General features: G+C 33.4%; 1 protein-coding gene across 1 annotated transcript in view; it reads right to left on the reverse strand.

Annotated features, from left to right (window-relative positions):
* LOC136987429 (NPC intracellular cholesterol transporter 1-like) overlaps window positions 1-13,675 on the reverse strand; it is a 74,779-nt gene extending 61,104 nt beyond the window's left edge. Inside the window, exons 1-3 of the mRNA XM_067285167.1 lie at window positions 13,273-13,675; window positions 10,094-10,226; window positions 6,784-6,986 (exon numbers count right to left, since the gene is read on the reverse strand). Of these exons, the coding sequence (XP_067141268.1) occupies window positions 6,784-6,986; window positions 10,094-10,226; window positions 13,273-13,580 (644 nt within the window). The 5' untranslated portion in view covers window positions 13,581-13,675. The remainder of the gene's footprint in view (window positions 1-6,783; window positions 6,987-10,093; window positions 10,227-13,272) is intronic.
* Between the last annotated feature and the right edge of the window lie 3,069 nt (window positions 13,676-16,744).

The following is a 16,744-nucleotide window of genomic DNA, read 5'->3' on the forward strand; positions in this document are numbered from 1 at the left end:
TGTTTCTACTCATCAGTAGGGAAGATGTGTTAAAATGTGCTCTGTGGAATTTTTGTGATTGTGCTGGAAGTATTAACCGCATTACATCTTCGAGGATACTATTGGAATCTACTCTGGATCCTGGTTCGATTGATATATATATTGTTACTGTATGCTAATTGGGGAATAGATAGTTAATTTTTAATTTCGTAAAATTCGATTGGGTCTAGCGGGGGGGGGGGGCATAATCTCTGAGGCAGCACAAGGAGGTTTGTTACAAGTTAGCTTAGTCAATAAAGTCCTAAAAGAGGGCAGCAATTTGTTTAATATTAATCGAATTATAAGGGTTTGGGTTTTTGCAATAGGAATTAATTGGTACATTTTAACTTTAGAACGGTTATAACTTTATTCTATTGTGTTTACTGTCAGGTTATTATGTTATAGGACATTATAATGGTTAGTTTTAAATATTATTGGTGTATAATTATTTTACACCAACACATCTAGATGGGGTCTAGATGTGTTACATTTCAAAACTGTTAGGATAATAAATTACTAGGGGTTGCGGGGGAGAGAAGGTGTACAAGGGAAAATGTTGAGCAAAGGGAGTTGTGAGGCCAGGACGACAGTTGGTGACGGCGTGAAAGGCAAAAGGTCAAAATTACATCACAAATTTGAACATTCGTTTATTTAATTATTATTAGAATAGTATTTTGGAGGATAAAGGGTATTTCTTATTACCTATTCCTGTTATTTTGGCAACCAACCAACTTTGCTTTCCCTTCTGTCTTAGCTGAATTACTCCATCTCGGACAGGGTCTTTTGGCCACCAGGCATCTTTTCTCACACAATACGCAGTACACTACCCTCTCATGGTTGGTTGATTACACTTTCCACATATACTGTTATCTCTTCTGTTCACCATGGAGAACAAAGCTTATCTGAATTTTTGGAAAAGGCATATCGCATCGCCAATGAAGTTAAGGTCTTTTGCACTGAGAAGAAGGGGAAAAGATCGTGCTCCACTCAGAATAAAAACTTTATAAATGACCAGATCCAGAAGATAATAGACCTCGCACCATACCAAGGGATTGCTGTAAACCCTGTTTGCTCTGGGAAAAACCAACAGTTTGTTCTGTCTGGACCTCTGACCCCGCATTGGGGAGAGGGACACCAGTCAAGAAAAACAATAAAATTCTAAATGCTGAAGCCACTACTCCAATGCCCATCTTGCACCCTCCCACCACTTGTTTCATAACTAGAACAGAGATTGAGGGTTTTACCGGCAAACTTAATAAACTTCTCTACGAAGACCTCCCTGCTATCATGGGAAAAATGAAGGACAGTGCTTCTAGCCATGGTCTTCTACCACCAATGATGACAAACTGCAAAGTGCCTAGCGCTTCAATCAGGAAAAATAGTTGAATCCTCTGGTAACACTAAAAGACCAAAAACCGGTACGGAGGTCCTCCTTCTGTACAACAAAGGAGAGGAAGCAAGCTGTAATAAGCTCAGGAGACTCCTTTTTGAGAAGATCAAGCCATCTAGGCTCTGGATTGGGGTTGACAGAGTCCGCAACATCGGAGGTGGGGGAATTGCAATCGAGGTAAGAAACACCAGTGATGCCAACCGGCTTGAGAAACATATCTCCAAGGAAACTCCACAAATAACTATTAAAAAGCCAAAGAAGCGTTTGCCTCACGTGGCTTTTTATTCAGTTCCTGTTCAAGTGACCCGGGAGGAGCTACCTTTACTTATCTATCGGCAGAACGAGTTCCTGAGCGAAACATATTCTGAAGACGAGTTCAACGAGGCCTTCAGAGTCAAATTTACTATGGGCAAGAAAGGGAAAGACTTTACCAACTGGGCTGTGCAGGTCTCGCCCAACCTGCGGAAAAGGCTTCTGATTCTGGGGAAGATCTCTGTGGAATGGTCCAAATGCAGGGTCTCGGACTTCTGTCCGGTCCTGCAGTGCTACAGGTGCTGCAGATTTGGCCATTCGACTAAGTCCTGTAGCCAGACAGTGCCAACATGTAGTCACTGCTCTGGCGAACACTCCTACAAAGACTGCAAACATAAGGACAAGCCAGCTAAATGCTGTAATTGCACCCATGAGAAAGCAGCTAACTCTGAACACAACGCACGTGACAGCACATGTCAGGTTTATACTCGTATCAAAAACAACGTAATTAATAGTACTGAATATGGACCAACTCAGTAATAAAAGTATTCGTCTTCTGCAATACAACACCGGAAGAAGTATTGCTGCCACCTCAATCTTAAGCTCCAAGATCAATGACTGCGACTTCATCTTCTGCCAGGAGCCCTACTGTGTGCGTAACCGCCCGGCTTGTCTCCCAACCACTTGCACCATCCTTAGTGGTACCTCAGAGTATCCCTGGGCGGCCTCTATCGCCCCCAATGACAACTTGTCCCTTCTGCACCACAGCAACATTAGCTCTCAGTGCATCTGCTGCTCTGAGATCATTGTCAACGACAACAGGCTCATCCTAATCAACTTTTACTGTCCGATGAATAATGACATCGACGATTATCTGTCTTCACTACAAAACTGCATGGACACCTTCAACAATGCCTTCTACATTCTTGCAGGAGACACTAACGCTCACTCCTCCACTTGGGGAGGCGACAACCTAGACCATCGTGGCCGAAGATGGGAAGACTTCTTTGCCCGCAATGGGCTTCTTGTTGTTAACAATCCAAACTCCCCTCCCACCTTCGTCTCCAGCCAGGGACATAGCTGGATAGATGTTACGGCATGTTCCCTGGGCTGTTATTCCACTATTTCTGACTGGAAGGTTCTCAACGACTCCATAGATGATCATGCTGTTATTACCTTCAATATTAACACCACCACCAATGACAACATAAGGCACCCACGCCTTAAATACAATCTTAGGCATGCAGATTGGGACAATCTCAAGACCTACCTCCATAATAACTTGATTGACTGTGTCCATCCTGACCCTCAGATTACTCGTGAGCGCATAGAGGGTAATATTAATACTATTGAGAAGGCCTGCAGCATCTTTATTCCGAAATACATGAACACTCATAAGCCCGTGCCTTGGTGGACAGAAAACCTGACAATCCTTCACCTAGAAGAACATCAGGCTGCGGAAGAAATACCAGACGAGTCACACTGAGCCTCACCGGACCAACCACAAATTGCACTACCTTCAGCATCTTCGGAATTATAAAACCGAGATTAAAAAAGCCAAGCAAACTTCTTGGACTCATTTCTGCCAATTGGCGGCTAAAAACCCTTGGGGTTTTATCACTCGCTATGCCACCAATAAGCTCAAAAGCAGGTCCGTCTTACATTCCTCCACTCCTGGCGAGGACTTTTTCCAGGCAGCCAACCGGAGGATGGATCAATTCTGCCTGGAGGATAACTTAGATCAGGAGACTGAATATCATCATAGGATTCGAACTCTGGTATCTAATGCAATTAGTACCCTCGATACTCCAAGCTTCCAGCCGCACGAGATCAAGTACGCCTTCGCCAATCTTAATAGCAGGAAGGCTCCTGGCTGCGACGACATCACGCCTGAGTTGGCAAAGAAGCTTTGGAATATAATCCCCGAGCACCTGATGCATATTTATAACACCAGCCTCTCTCATGGAATCTTTCCCAGTAACTGGAAATGTGCCAGAATTGTTCCGATTCCTAAACCTGGAAACCCTGAGGAGAGCCGTCCCATCTCCCTCCTGCCAGTTCTTGGCAAGGTGCTGGAGAGGTTGATCACTAATAGACTCCAATGGCACCTGGAGAAGAACAACTTTCTGCACAGTAACCAGTTTGGTTTTAGGCCACAGCGCTCGACCGCAGATGCTATTGAAGGCGTCATCAGCAGCATTAACAACCTCCTAAGTAGCTACAAGTATGTGATGGCCATCAGCCTGGACATTGCAAAGGCTTTCGACAGTGCCTGGTGGCCCTCTATTCTTTACCGCCTTAGAGCCAAGGATTGCCCTGCTAATCTTTACCGAATTATTACTGACTACCTCACTAACCGCTCCGCCATTCTTAACTATGGAGGACATAACGTATGCCGGAGCGTGGTCCGTGGCTGCCCGCAGGGCTCTGTTTGTGGCCCTTTGCTATGGAACGTTGTATTTGATGATTTCCTCAACCAAAATTTTGGGCAACATGACATGGTGGCCTACGCGGATGATGTCCTGGTGCTGCTGGGTGGACGTTCTCGGGCAGAACTGGAGCGCAATGGAAACCACATATTGGAACAAGTCCTCGATTGGGGAACCAAGAATAAGCTAACATTTAATGCTGCCAAGACCTGTGGCATCGTATTTAATAAGCCAAGGCAGCCCAATCTGTACCGAAGAGTGCCAACTGTCAAGATGGGCGATCATTCTGTTCGCATAAAGAAAACTATTAAGTACTTGGGAGTTGTCTTGGACTTTCGCTTATTATGGAATACCCACACCCAGTATATTACAGATCGCACCGGAAAGATCTTCAATGCTCTGGCAGGCATGGCAAGGAAGCGTTGGGGCCTGGCAGCCGAAGCCCTTGATGCAATATATAATCAGATTTTCCTGCCGATCACTACATATGCTTGTGGAAGCTGGGGGCATGACATCACCAAATCCCATATCAAAAGGAAATTTATCACTGCCCAACGTAGAGCTCTTCTTCAAATTACCAAGGCGTATTGCACCACCCCCAGCGCTTCTTTACAAGTTTTGGCAAAAAAGGCACCCATCAATAAAGTGATAGCCCTCAACTCTAAACTGTGGCACATAAAATGGGGTCGAGATATCTATACTGATAATCACTGTATTAAACATGAAGACTTGGAGACCAATGTGAGCTTTGCCAATTCTAGGCACCCAGCCACTCCTTGCAATATCCGTTTCGACACCTCTGACCAGACTGACCTCCATATTTTCACCGACGGATCTAAAACCGGCTCGAACGTGGGCTGTGGCTTTGCTGTTTTCAATAATGACGAAGAAATTGCTACGGGCCATTTCAAGCTTGGGGAGCACTGTTCCGTCTTCCAGGCAGAGCTTCTTGCCATTAGAAAAGCCATCGACTGGTCAAATGATAACTACACTACTAAGGAAATCGCTATTATTACAGACAGCGCTTCTGCAGTGGCACTCCTTCAGGCCAAGACTTATCATCCCATTGCCACTGGCATTCACGAAACTGTTATCCACTCTCCCAACCATTTTCACATCAGCTGGACCAGAGCTCACCAGGGCACCCACGGTAATGAGAGGGCGGATGCCATTGCTAAACAAGCTTCCACTGACTACTCCCTGCCCTTCTCTTATAATAAAATTAACATCAGGGCCATCAAAGGCATCCTTTGGCAGGATCTCCTTGCCTCTTGGCAGGACGAATGGAATCATAACGACTCCATCACCTTTAACTTTATTCCAAATATAAAGGAATTCCTGACTCTTAAGTGGTACACTCCCAACCACCATCTTTCTCAGTTTCTGACCAACCATGGTAGGTTCTTTACCTACCTGGCTAGGTTTAAAGGGACAACTAACCCTTCTTGCACCATCTGTGGAACCTCTGATGGCAGCACCCACTACACCCTGCAGTGCCCGCTTCTGGAGTTGGAACGACTCCACCTCAAGACGACCATCGAGACCCACAACGACAACTGGCCCCCTCAACATCTGGACAGTCTTCTTAAATATAAAGACACCTACAGTGCCTTTTTCCACCTTATTTCTGTGTATTTTAAAAGAACATCTGTACCTGCCTACTGAATTCTTGGCAACGGTTAGCGGCGATTCTCATTCTACTCCTCAGCATGTTCTTCTAGCCTCTGCTTGTGTATTGCACAATTCATTGTAGATTTTGTAAATATTTGTAAATATTGCAGTTTATTTCTCTTTATTTTATCATATGTATTTGTATTGTATTTAACTGTATTTTATCCCACCTTTTTTTTTTTACCATAACTTTGTTTTACATTTTAATTCTCATGTATAAATTTAATAATCTTATCTTTGTCACGTCATTGCACTTTGAGTGTATCATTGTATTATTATTATTTTTATTTACACTGTATACGGTATTTTAATTTGCCGTATCTACGTTCCTATGTATTGTAATCTACACTCTCATCTAATGTATCTTATCATTTGTCGCGCTTGCACCCGGTTATGTTATACTACGGTATCGGGAATGTACCTTTTTGGTATTTTAATCAATAAATAACTAACTAACTAACTTGCTAGCTATTGTCAATTGTTTGATATAGAAAGTTCATTATAGAAAAAAAATTTAGAATTAGAGAGTTTCCTTTATTAATTACATGTTACAAATTATTTATATTAAAAATAAAATGTTTTAGTAAATTTTTAAATTTTCTTTATTTCTTAGTTTCTGTATTATAATTTTAAGAAGTGAATTAGATTATAACACACAAATTTTATATAATCAGATTAATATATATTTATATAAAAATGCAAGAACTATAAAAAGATACATTAAGTCAGAAAACTCAACTATAAACATTTTATTCTATAAACTAAAATGTATCTATAAAATGTTGTTTATAGTCTATTCATCCATGTTCGGATAGTGTTTTTTGCTCTATAGTGAAATTTTAAATTTACTTTTCTGACAAAGTACCTTTTCATAGATTACATTTGCATCTCACACACACACGCACATATAATATATATATGTTGTTGTGTGTGTGTGTGTGTGTGTGTGTGTGTGTGTGTGTGTGTGTGTGTGTGTGTGTGGTGTGTAAATGTTAAAAGATCTCTACTAGTTTAAATACTTACACTGAACATTCCAGAAAATGACTCAAATAATCAGGTGAATTAATTAATTTTGTTAAATCATTCTGAAAGTAAGCAAATATGCTTTGAATGGCACAGTGTTTGCTAATAGGAGATAATGGAGCCAAACATATATCTTCTAAAGTAACATTCTTATCTTCAAATTCAGCTACAATATTCTCTATGTCATTTTGAAGCTGCAACACCTGTTGAGAAAGAGATAATATTCAAAAAATATATAGATAAAAATTAGTCTTTATTACACAACTAGATTTCATTATATTCAATGTCTGTTATATCTATAAATCTTTCTTTTCAGCTTCAAATTAATTAAAACAGATGTAAGAGGAGAGAAAAATTGTTCAATCAACAAAATGCCAAACTAGAATTTTTAATCATATTTTAATTTCCAGTCCAGACTGAAAGTTCATATTTAGTTAATCTGGGTCTCCAGCCTTATGCTTTCCTTATCTGGTCTTGAATTTCATCTATCTAATTCCATTAATGAGATTAACTTATATATATTTTAAAAAATTTAAATACTTTTTGTTAATTATTTATAAAACATGCATTAAAAAAAAGAACACCACTTACAATGCTTATAAAATTTTTTTATATGTTTACAGTGTCCTACATATAGGATATTAGGCATATGGCATGCTATTATGTTATAATTAACAGACTGGGTATACCTAAATTATGTTGGATGGAATTTTACAAAATACTTAACATTCAGCTTCTGGTTTGGTCTATATCAGGGGTCGCCAAACTTCTTTATCGTTGACCCTTACAACTTTTCGAAACCTCACATCAACCCCCACCAAAAAGTTTGTTACAAATAAAATAAAAAAAAAGCTCTATCTTAACATTTTTCTTTTAATTTTACATTTATTGTATATATGGTAATAATAATTTTTGTATCTGACAATCAATGAGACAGATAAGCTTAATAAGCCTTAGCAAGATTTGCAATATTCATTTCAAAATTTGTAAGTTTTAGTCTTTTCATCCAGACCCCCCAATAATGTTATAATGTTATATCGACCCCTGGGGGTAGAAATTGAATATTGACAACTTTGGTGACCCCTGGTCTAATATGAACCCTCACTAGGATGCTAGAAAAACAGTAGTTAACCTGTATCTGAAATTATTTCATGGGATGCCCCTGTATGGGATACAAATTGAGGAAGAAATCAGCACGATCCATTTCAGCACTTTTTGGAAGTGTCCACTGTTGCCATTATCATTTGGAAGTGAAAAGAAGCAACTGGTTACTATACAGTGCAGTAATGTTCAGAGAGACCTTGTAAACTGACCAAATGCAGGCAAAAGATTTCTTATATAAGCTGTCATCATACACCAAAACACTCACTCAGGTAATATTTGAAAAACACTATATTCAGAAAAACCTAATATTTATTTGGCAGTAATTTTTTTTTTGAAGCTGAAAACCCAAAATCTGATTTCAACTAAAAGAAATGCAATGCTGAATAGTAAAACACTAAAAATATATTTAAAAAATTTGCATTAACCACTAATTTCTAACATTTTCAGCTCATTTTAACCAACTTTCTTCAGCAAAAACTTACAAAACAAATGAGTTGCATCTGAATAGAATGAAAAAATGAAAACATTCCAGACTATAACAAATATTAGTGCTGGGATTTATAAGTTATGAAAAATTTAAATTGTTTATTCTAGAATGTTTTAAATTTTTTCATTCTATTCAAACACAACATTCGTTCATTTTGTTTCTGCTGAAGAAGGTTAAATATGGCTAAAAAACATTAGAGATTTAAGGTGGTTAACAAAATTTTATGACTTTTTATTAGAGTGTGAAACTGATTTCAAGTGATTCTTACATAAAAAAAAAATATATATATATATATATTTATTAAATTAACAGTATAATATTAAGTTAAACAAGTGTTTGCACTTATCAATATATATGTCACTACAGAAAACAGATTAAAATTTTTCAATTAAATTGTTTTATCATATTCACTGACTTAGTATCTTGTTTTCATTTATTCAACATGAAAGTTTTTAAAATCAAATTCAAAGTTTTTGAGCATGGAATAAAAAATAAGAAAAAATATACTCAAATAATCAAGATTAACATACTCTAGAGAGGAAAAAAACAACTGAATCTTAGAAACATCCAAGGAATGGTGAAATCTTAAGTGAACTTCATATTGTTTACTGGTTTAAATTCCATAAATCATTAATAAGTCTTATTTAACTTATTTTCTTAAACAAAAGGAGAATCAGCTATAAAAGAATGAACTCATGGATAAGGAAAAATCACTGTTTTATTAAGTAAACTTTTTACCATTTAAATAATTTTGTAATAAGATATTTTGAAGAAAGAATATATTATATTAATCATTTTTGAGTAAAAAAAAAAGTTTTTTTATGCAAATTGAATCAAACTTATGGAACATTGGAATAAGAAAATGAGAATGTACGTAATAAGAATCTCTTTGTTGACTAAATAAATATATTTTATTATTTTTTTAAAGATTGTCTTGATTTTTCCTAACACTTTCAAAAACTTTGTTAAACTCAAAACAACTTGAATCCTAGCTGCAAATTTTTGTAAAAATTCATACAACTCCAAAATATTCAAATACAAGACTAAGTAAAATAATAACTAAAACTTAAATAAGACTTAAGGCATGTTCAGCATATCAAAGTATCTGACATATACAATAATAGAATATCATTGCATGAACACAGATTTAAAACAAACATTTCATATACAGTAGAGAGTCGTTAATCTGAACCCCGGTATCAGAATCGCCGGTAATCTGAACAATTTTCAGTCAGACTGTGTCGTGCTGAATCGAACGTTTTTGATACTAGATTTACTTCTAAAGTATAATTTTCGTGTTTTTATATTCTTCAATATATTTATTTTGTTTGTACAAAATAAAGAAATAATTTTTAAACAATATGATAGTCTCGATTATTATTATAAAAATTTTCGTTAGGCTTAAAAATCGACGAAAATTCAACACGAAGCGACACGCAACGGAAAAAAATTTGAACATTGGACAGGTTAATATATTTTTTCGTACATAATCGGTAATCCGAACAAATCACTAATCTGAACAACCCCAGTCCCCAATTGATTCCGATTAACGACACTCTACTGTACATTAAAAAAGTAGGAAAAGCAAATGCTGACTAATTTCATTGGAGGCATTAAAAATGGTAATTACCTTGTAGAAATATGCACATAGTATAATAGTTAAAAATAAAGATAAAAGTAAAAAATTCAAGATGTTATACTTTTTAAAAATATTCTTACCTGGATTAAGAAATCTTTTCTAAATATGGGTCCCCATGTAAAGTTTTGCAATTTAAAATTTTTCACAGCAGGTTGAATGAATTTGCTCTTATCATTTGGAGTAATAATTAAATGTTCAACTCTATAAAAGGGGCTGTAAAATAAAACATCATCTCAATTAGAATAACTTCACAAAGCTGACAACTAGTTACTAATTTATTATATCAGGTCAGTCCATAAGTCCATTCACATTTTTATGACCTTGAGAAAAATCTTGTTTTGCTGTTAAAAATGTCAGTCTAATGTGATAATTTTTACACTGAAGTGTTAAATTGGATCTCATTCATATAATACTGTTCAGAATTGTGAACATTTCAGTTGTTTATTTTCGTTAAAATGGAAGTAACCGATGAATATAAAAGACATGTTTTATACTTTTTATTTTTAAGTGGTGAGAATGCTACAAATGCAGCCAAAAAAATAAATACTGTACATAATCAAATTGTAATTAGTGCAAGGACTGCGCAGAAGTGGTTTGAAAGATTTAGAAACAATGATTTTAGTGTGGAGGATAAGGCTCGTACTGGAAGACCCGTTGACTTTGATGATGATGCTCTCTCTGCACTAGTTGAAGCAGAACCATCTTTAACAGTTGATGAAATTGTGGAACGTTTAAATTCATCCCATGGAACTGTTCATAGACACCTACAACAAATCGGAAAAGTTTCAAAGCTAGGAAAATGGATACCACATGAACTGTCAATAGCTAACCGAACAACGTGTAAACATTTGCACATCTCTTTTATCCCGTATTGCTTTAGAACCTTTTCTTGGTAGGCTGGTTACTGGAGACGAAAAATGGATCCTCTATAATAATGTGACGAGAAAAAGACAATGGATGGATCGCGACAAGCAGCCAAAACCGACTGCAAAAGGTGGGTTGCATCCAAAAAAAATTCTTTTGTCTGTTTGGTGGGATATGTCAGGTGTAATTCACTTTGAGCTGTTAGAACCTAATCAAACAATTACAGCTCAAATGTATTGTGAGCAATTAGAGCGTTTAAATGAAAAATTGAAAAAAAATCGACCGTCGTTAGTGAACAGAAAGCAGGTTCTCTTGCAGCATAACAATGCCAGACCACACGCTGCAAAAATAACTGTACAGAAACTTGAAAGCTACAACTGGGAAATTTTACCTCATCCACCATATTCGCCAGATATTGCTCCCAGTGATTATCATCTTTTTTGCAGTTTGCAGAATTTTTTAAAAGGGAAAACTTTTGAGGATGAGAACAATGTAAAAAAGGCTATTTCTGAATATTTTGATTCAAAACCGAAATCATTTTACGAAGACGGGATTAAAAAGCTACCATCAAGATGGCAAGAAATTGTACAAAATAATGGTGAATACATTATAGATTGAAATAAAATTTAATTAAAATTTTTTGCTGCTTTTTTTGTAGATAAAAATACGCATGAACTTATGGACTGACCTGATATTTTAAAAGCTATTATTAAAAATATCACATGCAATTGTTTTCTCATATGTTATTTTCTCATATTATATGATTGTATAAATCATACAAAATATGATCTAAATTTATGCTAAATTTATATTCTGACATTAGATTTTATTTTATTTAACAAAAATTATCAATCAATATTTTAGATCTACATGATCTTTAAATTGCCTTATAAATCATGCAAAATCATGAAATGTCCATGAAGCATGTACAGTACTTGTCATTGTTAACCTGTTACAGAATTTTATTCTTCTATATTTCTAGCAAAAACATTCATGAGGCAATTAACATGTCAGTATATCAAACATCACAAAGCCCAATACATATATGGAAACATCACCAAACAATTGCCTAAATAATCAGGTTATAAGTCCATTAATTTAATGATTAATACTAAATAATTTGCTACGAGAGGTAGATGTTAGGTTGCCATCTCTTAACTAATTTAATAATTATAACTTTAATAATTTATTAAATAATTTAGAACCATCTTGAAGAAAAGAACTAACCTGGGGTAGAGGCTTGAACCCCACAACCTCTGCTTGCCATTTGCACCACCTGGACCCCAAACAAGTCTTTGTTTCCAGGAATATTTAAATTTTATATATAACCTTACACAGTCAGTCAACCTGCAAGCAGGGGTTTAAGCCCAACCCTGAGTCAATTCTTTTCTTGCAGATGGTTCTAGATTATTTAATAAATTATTAAAATTATAATTATTAAATTAGTTAAGAGAAGGCACCTAACATTATGTCTTGTAGCAAATTACTTAGTATTAAACATTAAATTAGCAGAGTTATAGCCTGATTATTTAGGTGATTGTTTGGTGATATTAACATGCCAATTGTGACAGTGCAAGTACGTTCAGCATATTAATTGGAAAATGCACAGGATGTTGCTTTATTAAATTCAAATACTTCATTTAATTTTCAGTATTGGTATAAGACAGCTGAAGTGTTTTCAATATTGAATAACAAATCAATCATTTTGTATTTCATTTGAGTAATTCATATTTTTATAAATTTATACTACGGCTGACATTAAAAATAGTTTATTATAGTAAGAAAACAGTCCTTAATGGTATAACTTTTCCAAAAATGTATGGACTAGCTTATATACATTGTCATCTATGACCTATGCAAATTTTATGAATTATTTTTGCCACAAAAATTTTTTTTATTATGTTTTATTCATCTTTCCCAGGATGTAAACATCCTGGGAAAGCTGTTCTGAAGGTCAACCGGTTAGTAAACAATGCAGACTGCATGTGTGAATTTTGGTGCACTGTCAAATGAAAGAACAACAATCCCTGCAGCTACATTTATCAAATAAAAGCATTTTTTTAGATTTTAAATTTTTTATATAGTTTTTCTATAAAAACACATTTTTGGGGGATATTTATTTCCTGGCAATTTTTTTGACTGTCAGATTTGCTTTTAAGTGAAAATAATTATTTATTATAAAAAATCAATAGATTACATAATTTTCCAAGCAGAAATTAATTAGGCCTGGGAACTAAACTCATTAAGAAAGACACTAATATATCTGTAGCTCTCTTATAATAAAAATTGGAAAATTAAGATAAAGTTATCATCACTTAAATGTTTATATTATTCTAATATATAAACTAATTTATAAAAATCATAATTAACAAAAATAAATTAATATAATACTTACTCAAAGTGTCTATTAAAGTATTCCATGTTCTGACGTGCTTCACTGTTTGATGAAACCCAGAGATCAACTGGGTCAGTAGTGACAGTAAAATTAAATAATAGTCCAGAGGCCAAAACCAAACTAATTAACAATGAGCATAGCATAACAGAAATTGGGTGTTCAGCAACAAAACAGCCCCACCAAGAAAAACCATTTCTTAAAATATGTTCCATATCAGCTCCAAGCTTTTCTAGACAAGATATGTTTTCTATAAATTGTGACTGGGAATCTTGATGCAATTGTTTTTCATCTTGTTGATTTCTATTCATTCCTGATGATTCTGCACTAGTCAAATGAGGAGCAGCAAGATTTTCAGATGTTGACTCTGAATGGGCAACTAGAATAAGAATAATTCTAAATTCATTACCAGATAAAATGTTTTAACAATCTTTATATATAAAATTTACAAAGTCAAATATATTCTTAATAATTTCAAAAATCCCTAAATTTCAATACAGTAGAACCCCTATTAACCAAGATTTAGCATTATCCAAGGCATGCCTAAGTGACTAGTTTTATTATATTGTATTTCATAAAAAAAAGTATAAATCAATAACATGTATTAAAAAATTATTTGTTTCTGTTACCATTTATCATCTAACTTCAAATCAGTGAGACAAATCATTAATATTAAAATATAAATAATAATAGTTAAGAATAAAAATGTGTGTGTGTTGGCTGTATAACAAATTATGTAAACAATGTTCTTATATATGATTAAATTCAATAAAGATATAAAATGAGGTTTAAAATCAATACCATATAAATCTTTTATATTTAATTTTTAATCCAGTATTGCTCTGGCCATCTGTTTTATCAAGTTTTTGGTTATCTAAAATAGCATTGATCCATATTATGTCAGATAGTCAAGATTCTACTGTATTTCCATAATTTATTATCTCACTGATACAAATACAGTCACATAATATCTGCATCTGCCAAACGATACCAAACTAAATTTTTTTGTATAATAGTTATTTAATGAAATAGCTAAAAAATTTCACTACTAAACAATATGTATTTAATTTAAGTCTGGAAATAATATTTTATTGAAAGTATATCAAATTACTACTACTACAAAATTCCTTTATTTACCAAATTTAAAATAATTAAGCTAGCAAAATGAAATGCATGTGAGTAAGTAGTTATTGAATTAATATAAAATGTAAGACAACTTAATTTGCAAATTATAACTTAGGTATCTCTAAATTAAAATATCTGTAGTCACACACAAACACAGAAATGTATAAAATCTCTAATACAATATGCAATTTTTATATGCAGTTCATATAGCTTCTTCAAAGGTATTTGATATAGTAAAAAAAAATATTGCTATGTAAAGAGTAAAAAATAATAATGAAAAAAGAAAACAGATTTTGGCACAGAAAAACCAAACTAATTATTAAGAGAGGAAAAGTTTAAGAAAAGCAAAAAGTTTCTGAGGAGTACTTAATTTTTTTTGTAATAGACTGGTAATGTCCTTTTTACCAACACATGGATTAACAATAATACTTAACAAGTGCAAAATTAAGTATTAAGCAAGCATATAATGACCATTTTCAGAATTATTCTGCAATTCTTATCTAAGCACAAAAAAATTATTTTTTATTTTAAAAAACTTATTTTTCAATATGAATGAATTTGTGAAAATTGGAAACTATTGAAAAAAAAATAAAACTAACTAACAAGTTATACAATAATAATGTGAAAAATTTGAATAATTTAATATAGCAGAAATTATTGCATTTAAACTTTACAAGAGTTTATTTTAGTAAAAATGAATAAACTGGTTTATTACATATTAATAACCATCTCATTGTAACTGAAGTTTAATAAATTAAAGATCACATTTCCAAAAACAAAAAGTAAAATTGTGATATAAAGTTATTTTCATGGAAAACACATATTTAATCTCTAAACTTTTCATTTCAAACTTGATCCATTGACAATTAATATAAAAAGAAGAAAATGAGAAAGGAAAAGAAAATTTGCAAAATGTAACTAACAGACTGCATATAAGGATTTAAAATAATAATTTTCTTTTTATGTATCTTTCAAAGAGTTTTTGAAAAAGATCCCAAATGCTTTTAAAAACTTTTCCACACTGTGGTCAAGAATCTGACAGTTAAGCTTCCATTTAACCTATTAAGGTCAAGATATCTTGTCAGGTTTTTAAAAAGTAGTTCTACTACTATGCTTTGCATCCAATCTTTTTATTCATGCTTTCCTACAATAAACCATCATGGTTATTCTACTCATTAGACTGATATCTTGTGCTAAATTATTATTAATTAATTAGTCATTTTAGCATTTAATATTTTCTTTATGATGGTCTACATCCTTTTATGATAAAGTCTGTCAAAAATATTAAGTTCTCATTTTTGAGACTTATCTAATGGACAAGATGAGGCAAAATAAAATTTCCTGGAAAATAGTTAAGTTTACTGATACTAAATAGTGTTACTAAAGATGAAACTTAATCTGTTTTCTAATATTTCATTATGATAAATATAAAGCAGAGGATTGCATTATTTGAGATAGCTTGTAAATTTGTATATTTTAAAGCAAGAATTTATCAGTTTATTAAATACTATATTATAATTTGAAGAACTCATAATAATTAGCAACTTAAATGTAATGTTGCCATGTAGGGATGTCTCAATACCACACAAGTATTATATTCATGAGTAGTTTTAGAGTATAAATATCAAACAGTACGGCATAAGGTAGTGAAACTAGAAATCTTGCCGGCTGTTGATGTTCAGTCTGTGCTTGACTTTAAAACATTTTGTATAATTAAAACTTTCAATTATAACAAACAATAATAACTAACAAGAGTAAACTATGTTGACAAATTATTAAAACTGATTTCTAATATAAACTAAATGTTACCAATACTGTGTCACTTGATTTGATATTTTAATATATTTTCAAGAATCATTCAAAAAGTACATTTGTGTTAAAATATACTTTTTGAATGATTCTTTTATCAGTAATACAGTAGAACCTGGTTAATTCAAGTCAGTCAGCAGGAAAAAAATGGATTTAGAGTTAATAAGTTGAGAAATTCAAGTTAACCAGTTTCATTTAACATGTTATGCTATATGATTGGGAAAAGAAAATGACTGAGTAAATGCAATTTTGAGTTATCCAGGTTTCGCTGTAATAAAATTATACTTTTATATATATAATATAAAAAACAACTTATAACTCTATTTTAATTGATTAGTAGTCCAATAATTTTGGAAGATCATTTGTCTGTAATTGATTAAAAAAATTAAGCAGTTTTTTAATGGTGTGCAAAAGTGTGACCTGATGACCTATATTTAAGAAGTATTAGTGGAAAAGATTAACACCAGTTAATTTATGAAAATAAAAACTTTAGGCATATTTTTGTAAAATTGATCATATTGAAATGGAATGCTCCAGATGT

The sequence above is a fragment of the Centruroides vittatus genome, unplaced genomic scaffold (assembly GCF_030686945.1).
Source record: "Centruroides vittatus isolate TY-2023 unplaced genomic scaffold, ASM3068694v2 contig_1218, whole genome shotgun sequence".
In the NCBI taxonomy this organism is placed as follows: Eukaryota; Metazoa; Arthropoda; class Arachnida; order Scorpiones; family Buthidae; genus Centruroides; species Centruroides vittatus.